Here is an 8705-nt window from a genome sequence, read left to right on the forward strand (position 1 = left end):
AAAAATTAATTTAAAAAAAATACACAACTTCATGATAAAATGCTTAAGAATTTTTTCTTAAAAAAAATCAGTTGATTTAAATCACTAAACCCTGATAGCATCTTTAATAACTGTCTCTTACAATGTATATTGAAATACAAGTGGGTAAATAAAACTTTTCTATTACAATTTGCAACTGTCAATACAAACAAGAAAGTTAATTGTAGGGACTCACTCATTTACTATGATTTTATAAAAGGCCTCTAAAAAATTATAATGTAAAAAAATATCAAGACTAAAAATCATTATCACACACAAGGACTTTATTAAAAATGGAAATACTAATTACAATGTAAATGGAATAAAACTTTTATATAACCATTTAAAATATAAATGTAATCAAGCATTTTTTTCATATATAAATCGACAAATAAGTTTCGATAAATATATATCATTAAAAAAACTAATGGTACAATTTATAAAATACAGATTTACAATAGTTAATTTAATATAGGTGCAATAAATAATAAAAATGACGTTTTTATTTCCATATTACACTCGCATATTAAATTAAAAATCTTCAGAAAATATAACTACATATTGCCTAAAATGAAAAGAAAATTAATTGATATAGTTATTCACACCACTGTATTTTCTCGTAAGTTAAAGATTATAATTTTTAAACAATATTAATTCTTTAAAAGAAGAATTGTTCCTTCAATGCATTTATTTTGGAATTATAATTTTTCAGAATTTTTATTTAAGTTTTTTGAATTTAATTAGAGCTTTTTTTTAAATAACATTTTATCAGTCATAAAAAAATGTCAGTTAATAAATATTACTGATACTGAACGAATTTCCTTCTTTCTTTTTTTTGTTGATAAATATTCATTTAAGAAAAATGAAAAGCTTTGGACTACAATTCTATTTGCAACACGAAGACAATTTGTCTCAATTTCTTACGAATTTAATATCACAGTAATATTTCTTTGAAGTAAATTGCTAACTATTGCTATTGGTTATAAAAGAAAATAAATAAAAAAGAAGAGAGAATTATATTCAATATTTATAATTAGAATCTGATTCTGGTCATACCTCATTAACTTTTTAAAAAAATTACTAGTAGGTAGTAATTTAGAATATAAATATAAAATTCGCATAGAAGAATATCAATGAATACCTTCATTGACTTACAAATATGCAACAAAGATTAGAAATAATAAAGAAAATATGCATAATCTATTTAATTCTGAAAAGAATTTTGTATACAATATTCAATACATAGTTTTTTTTAAAGCTTTTTCCAAAGCTACAATCCACATAACATTAAGACAAATACTACTCTATACTAAAAAATTTTCTTCTCATACAATGCTGCATTTAATATTCAACCAGCTATTCAATTTGTGAAATCCAAACAGCTCAAAAATGTAATACAAGATCATATCATCTTTGGACAACCATGAGAAATGAATGATCAGCAAAGAAAAAAATATTTAAGAGTATGAGTTTAAAATTTAATCTTTAAAACCAAATTACAAAAATATTTAATTAAAAAAAAATCATAAACTAATAAAATTAAGAGCTTTAAAATTATATTTTCTCAGAACACATAAAAATTTGCAACATGGTGATAAACAAATGAATAAACATAATAGATAAAATATATACAAAATAAATTCCTTCTAATAAAAAAAAAAGCATTTTATAAATAGAGCTAAGAAAATAAAATATTAAAAAAGTTCATAACAAAGATAATTTATTTGAAATCGTAGCAAAAATCATAATTTGGAGGATCTTTGGGAATAGGAGGAGGGTTTTCAGGAATGTCAACACCTTCCGTATCCAGCAATCGTAGTTTAATATCCATACTTAAGAGTGTTTCAAGATCGTTCTTTGTTTCTTTGCTTATCATTTTATTACCCAACAAAGCATTAATCCCATCCGTCCATAAATCAAATTCTTTCTCATTTGGGGCGATAAAGTTCAAAGGTTCTTGATCAGAATCAGGAATTAAAGAGAATGCAAGAGATAATGTAGATTTTGTACGCTTAACTTCTTTCATGTGTGGGCATTCTTTGCCAGTGACAAGAGCTTTTACTTCAACAACTTGCAATTTGTGCGGCAACTCTTCCATGGAAGGAACACCACGATTTTCTTCACAATCTCCATAGTGGAAGACTTTGTGATTGGGTGAGAGACGACAATACCAGAACTTATCCTTTATTCTTTGGCCCTTGTTAGAATATTTGGTAAACATGGTTCCTTCACATAAATATTCAAGTCTTTGCTGTTGAATAAGATTTCTAATATCTGGAGTGATTTGCTCCCGCAACTCCACAATTGGCTTAGCCTGGCTTTCCCATTCTTCACGGTTAGAGCGTTCTTGTTGCCATAAGTTGGTAATTTCATTATATGTCAGTGTCGCTAACTTCAATCTGAATTTTTCTAAAGCTGGAGGAGGTGGATCAGTGTTCAGAGCTCTCGTTATCTGTTCCTTTACGACTGAAACTACCTTTGCGAAATCTTCCGTTGTTGCTCGCATCTCTTTCCAAGTCTTATTAAGTAGAACAATACAGATACAGAAGAATTCTTCAAAAGGATTATCATGAGTGAAAAACATGGGATAAAATGTTTTTCCTTGCTCTGTCGGAGGTTCACCAATTTTAAGAATGTCACACAACAATTTTGTGAGTTCAATGCTAGTTTTACCAAATGGGCATTCGTGTTCATCAGCCCTGCAAGAGTTTTCTAACACAACTCTGATGTAACTTTCTGTATGGTTACGAGCAAAATATATCATATTATCCAAAGCTAACATACCAGGAGGTATTTGAGAAAAATCTTCAGCAGGATTGACATGATTTCTAAAGCCAAGTTTCTTGTAATCCTTTATATAACCACCACCTTTCTTAGGAGGATGTAGAGAACTCATATCTGTTTCAGTATCAAAAGCTATTTTTCTCAATTCTAGGATTTTCTCTCTTGCTTCTGGATCTTGTGGATCCAATTTCCTTTTCATCTTCTCTTCAAGCAAATTAAACAACAATGTTTGAAGTACATATAATTGATGTGCCATTTCTGCTCCAACATGTTGTAATTGTATTATATGTGTCATTATAACATTTCTTATTTGTTTGGATGTTAATGTGGCAGCCACAGTTCGTCTTTTAGCTTGATCTGCCTTCAAAAATAAGGCATTTATCAGGGCAATAGCATTTTGTTGAATTTCAGGTGAACTGGATTGTAAATGAATGATTAAAAAGGGTAATGTGACTTCCTGTTCAACGAGAGGATATTTGCCAGAGCTGTTTAAAACAAGAGATTCTAAGATGGCTAATGAAGCCTGTAATGCTCTAGCATCTTGGTTTGAACTTTGAGAATTCACCTCATTTGCAACTCTGCTAATAAATTTATCTTGCAGATTGTCCCAAGATACAATGCCATGATCCATTAACTCCACAAATGATTGCAGAGTAAGTGCCATTAATTCTCCAGTAAAGCTACCTCCTTCAATCATAGAAATTAAAAAATTAGATCCCTGCTTGTTGATAAATTCAAGTGCAAAAGTGTAATCAGTAGATAACCTAGCCAATCTTCTCAAGGCTGTTTTCTTTTCATCTGTTGCACCATAGTTAAGTTTTTCTAAAATTTCTTGAGCTGTTTTGGTTGAAGAGAAGGTTAATCTCAATACACTTCCATTCTTTATGTCATTTCTATTTTTTTCAGTTATGTAATTATGAGCATTATCTGAAAATTGAAGAGCATACTGATCAGGATCTGTGAGACCCCACGTTGTACACAAGTCTTGAATGATGGCAGCTAAAGGACGCTTCTGGTCGAACTCCATAAGTTGTGGCATTAGATCATCCATCTCAACAGCTATCTTGACAATATTTAGGTCTTTTATAGCTGGCATTTTGGTTTTGGGTTATTTATTTCACTGGTTATTAAAGGAGCAGTATCTTGAATTAAATATGAAAACAAAAACTTACACTTAATATATCGCACTTGGTATTCTGGATTCGCATTTGCAAGTCATAGCTATATCAAGTTATATCAGTTGTTCAGATTTTCTAAACTTTGTAAGAGCAACACAGTAGAAAGCTTTGGATTTGTCAAACCTTTAGAGGAAAAAATTTGATATTATAAATAAAATTCATAATGACGAATACATATTTATACAAGGTTGCAAACTACTATGCTTTTTACAAAAAATTTCATAGACTAGAAAGATTGGGATTTATCTGGTGTTTCATATGAACTTTTGAATTATTTACACACGTAGTGGTAAGTGGTAGGGAAAATAACTTTAAATCAAAGTTATAAAACAAATAATCATACATTAAAGCACTAACTTAGCTATCACTAGAAGAAATTTTTCCGAAAAGCGTAGATAGTTCGCAGCCCTGTTTATATATAAAATAAAAGAACTTAAAAATAAAATATAATTAAAATAGAATTCTGTGTCAATTAAAAATAACTTAATTTGGAGTGATAAGACTAACATTTTGTGTAAGGGTAGGGTTTTATTAAGTTTATGTCAATATTTTTAGCAAAGATAATGAGCTGATGAGGAAAAAAATTGTGCAAATAAGATTGCATGTGAATAAGTGCATGCAGGTTAGCTCATATCTAACTGGAATATTGTTAAAATGATTGCAGCTGCTAGATGGTACAGAGATTCAACACAAAAATACAAAAGACTTTTCCATGAAATTATGGCCAAAGTTTTCAATGCAAAAGTAGTCAGAAACAAATACCGGTCTTAATACACTAGGGTAAGTCAGTTTATTATTGTTTAGTCTGTAAGATAATGCCTTGAAGCATTATCTTACAGACTAAACGATAAGTAAACAAAGGAAAAAATTCAAATATGAAATCATTCATAAAATGCCTCGTATATATTTGATTCTGAGAAATACCTTCAAACAGTTTATGTATTACAATATAACCTCGGATGTCCAGACTGCTCGGAAGTTTGGATGGTCCAAATTTCAGAAATTTCCAGATCCTTGATATTTAACTCAAAGTAATAGAGATCTCAAACTTGCACGCTCACAGTTTAAAAAAATTAATAAAGTGCTTAATTATTTTGCGAATCCACTTAGTCTTTTATGCCAATTTTTTGGAGGTCATACTACGTATATAACACATTGGTTTTAAAATTTTGATATTTCAATATAATTTAATGACAGATTTTACATTTCAATATAATTTAACAGATATTTCAATATAATTTAATGACAGATTTAATGACAGTTAATTCTTTTTCTTTTTTTCAAATGTTCTATTTGTATACTGCTTTTCAGTTGGAAAGTAGGGCAGTTTGCCATGTATCATTATTTTATTGCTACAGATTTCCACATATTTCTAAAAAATAAATTTTTTTAAAATATGATATTATAACAGGCAAATCACAAAATCTGGTCTTGAATTTAAAATAAATTTAGCTAGATTTTTTCTATTCACAAGTCAGATTTCCGGTTTTTAAAAAATCCAATCTCAGGGTTATTCAGTATTTTTTTCTAAATAGGAATATATAGCCAGATTTTTCACTTATACTTTATAAACATACTTGGCTCATTTGTAAGTAAATTTTTAAAGACATGGTGAAAAATATACTTTTAGCAGAACAACTTTATCAACAAAGTTGTTTAAATTCACATATTACAATTTAAGCTCTAATTTCAGACATTATTATAATATCAGTCCACCATTTCCAGGAAAAAAATATGAATGAACATATATAACAAAAGTATGAATAAAATATGAATATGAATAGACAGGCACAGCGGACTGCCCTTCTAAAAACGCTTGGGGAGAGCACTATCAAAGCATCTGAATTGGATAACCCATTGTGAAAAGTATAATACTTTAAGTGCTACTGAAATGAATAAAATACATAATTTATAAAAATCTTATTAGGTATAATCCTACGATTTATACCTAAAAATAGAAACCGAATTTCTATAAATAAAAACCAAAAAAAAAAAAAAAAAAAACAGTAAAACTAGAAAATGCTTAGGTAACAAATATGGATACATGAAGAAACCAGAAAATAATCAAGGACTCACTAATTTCTAATATTTAATTTCCCTTATACACTTCGATTTTTCTGAACATTGAAAACAATCTAATTTTTTTTGGTCAGTAAACTTTTGAATTGGATTGAGTCTTAGCTATTTGCTGCAACCATGCTATTTTAAGATTATGTAAAAGAAATGTTTTTTGATTTTACTTCACAAACATGAAGCAATTTCATCTCGATCGATGATATATTCTGATCTTGAAACAAATTTTTCATTCATGAAATAAAATATTGCCTTACAATGTCAATATTAACTTTCAAATGAATGGTATCTTAAATAGTGACTAAGTTAAACCTTTTGCCAGATAAGTAATTTTACAAGTAGGGTGACCCGGGGTAATTCAGGATCACTCTGTTTCTGGAGTAAATAATGATCACCTGAGTTTTACTTAAAAAAATAATTTTTTTTTTAAGTTTGAGACATGGACAAGAATGCTTGTTCACTTTACTAAAGTATAACTACTTTTACTTAATAACAGTTTTTTGTTTAATCTGACAAAATAAGTATCTTTTAAAATGCTTTCTGTATTTTACATTTCAAAGATGGGTTTCAAAATGTGCACATTTCTGCAAAGATCCCCCTCCTTCTCTTAACAATAAATATTTTGAGTTACTTTCTTTTTCCTTGATATAAAAATAGTGTAGGCTTTTGCTTAATTATTTCACATCTACTGTAAACATTATAATTGATTATAGGAAACTATATCAAATGTTGCCCCCTACAGATGGGGTAATTATTGATCACTGGGGTAATTCCTGATCATTGTCATTTCTTCTTATAAATAGTATAAAAAATAGCTAATAAATAGTCAATTGTCTTTTCTTAAATAACAGTTCATATTTATTAAGTGGAACAACTATAAAATATATTTTAACTATAATCACAAAATTTGTTTTTAACTGTATACAAGAAAAATGTGTTCTGATATGCACCATTTCTAGCATATCTTACCTTGCTTCTATCTTAAATTTATGTGTGTACATTGTTAGAATAATTTTATAGTTGATAAATTAACCTAATATAAATATGGTGAGAAATTATAAGCTTAAAAAGGATACTAAGCTTCTAGATAGCAAAAATAGTGAATTTCTTTTAATGATTGAAAATGAAAATTTCAGTGTGAGAGCTGCTGCCAGAGCTGAAGTGTTAATCTCTATTCCTGATTTTAAATAAACAGTTTTATTAGCTGCTTAAACATATCTTTTTGGTTTATTTGTTTGATCTTAATGTCTTATTTGCTAATTACCATTGTATAATTATTTTCAAACAGCCCATTTACTATAAAAACTGGTGATCAGTAATTACCCCAGAAATGATCAGGATTTACCCCAGAATTGATCAAGAGAAGGGGTAATTCCTGATCACTAAAAATTTAAAATCTTTTAAATTCTAATTAGATTTTCAAACAAAAGAAGGTAGCATAGGACTCATCTCATATAGCCTCAAACTTCCAGAAAATATTAAAATTCTATCGTGAATAGTTTTTTCACAAAATAGATGTTTGCATTTTTTGATCAGGAATTACCCCAGGTCACCCTATATAAAAAACACTTCTCACTGCTTATTTATTCTTTTTACAATTCTCATTGCTTATTTTAGAAGCCTATCATCATGAGATGAACATTGCAACACATGTTTGTGATTAATATAACTTTTTTTAGAGATAATATAAATAACAGTGTTTCAAAATTACTATCATATTTTTCAATAATTATTCAAAATCATAGATTGTTTTTGAGAATAATTGAGCATGACTCATATTACAAAAAATGAATTATTGGTGGTCTGTTAGACCAGCAATCAAAGTTAGTAAACAAAAACCTAGTTGAGCTGCTTTAATGAGTATAATCATTGCATTCTTGAGTAAATTGTTATTTTACAAGTATAGTTGAAAAGTGTTAAATTAATCCAACAAGAACGTAGATTATTCTACGCTTTATTTGAAATAAGAATAAAAATCTTCTTATGTTATAAGAATTTACTGTAAAATACAACATAGTACTCAAAATTTTGTAATAATGAAACAGTAAAAAAAAGGCACAGATTGGAAAACAAATAATCCTTTAGTAAAGCTTTTAATACAAATAATTCTAACTTCTTATAGCCAAAATAAAAAAGAATTAAACATGTCAAAATATAATTTGTCTTTCAAAACAAGAAGTTTGAAAGGCAAAATCATGATTATCTGATCTTATGATTGAATCATGATCTTTGACTTCTATCAGCAAAAGAAAATCAACAAATAAACTTACTTTTAATTATCCGAAAAAAAATAAGAAAGAAGTTTTTTAAAAGATCAAATATTTAACAAATTTGATCAAAATGTTTACTATGTTTACTGGTCTTCCGTACCTTCTATAACCTAACATATATTCAGAACAAAAATTGAATTCAGGCCAAACAGTCGAGAAAGTTTATTCAGTTTTTTAATTTATTCCTTACCAAACAATCCTGATCACCACTCCGAAAGATTTTTCAGATTAAAGAGAAGTAACATTTCGTACATACAAATATTCAACTTGACGGTTACAAAGAAAAATCCAACAATCTCAGATCACAATATCGCTGATTTAGGTTCATTAGTGGCATACACCCAAACTTACATTTTTTTTTGAAGTATTGACTGTTAAACTC

At 28.2% G+C, this 8705-nt stretch overlaps 1 protein-coding gene across 1 annotated transcript; it reads right to left on the reverse strand.

Moving 5' to 3' along the window:
• Positions 1-284: 284 nt before the first annotated feature.
• Positions 285-8504, reverse strand: Ced-12 (engulfment and cell motility Ced-12). The gene is made up of 2 exons (XM_016056940.4): positions 8324-8504; positions 285-4103 (listed from the first exon to the last, which is right to left on the reverse strand). Exon 2 carries the CDS (start codon positions 3896-3898, stop codon positions 1739-1741), a length of 2160 nt encoding a protein of 719 aa, XP_015912426.1. The 5' UTR covers positions 3899-4103; positions 8324-8504; the 3' UTR covers positions 285-1738.
• Between the last annotated feature and the right edge of the window lie 201 nt (positions 8505-8705).

This window comes from Parasteatoda tepidariorum, chromosome 1 (assembly GCF_982258835.1).
Source record: "Parasteatoda tepidariorum strain Cologne lab strain chromosome 1, Ptep-v5.0, whole genome shotgun sequence".
NCBI classification, from domain to species: Eukaryota; Metazoa; Arthropoda; class Arachnida; order Araneae; family Theridiidae; genus Parasteatoda; species Parasteatoda tepidariorum.

Excerpts from the sequence above, each read along its gene's own strand:
- Ced-12 (XM_016056940.4), bottom strand. The coding sequence starts at position 3,898 with ATGCCAGCTATAAAAGACCTAAATATTGTCAAGATAGCTGTTGAGATG.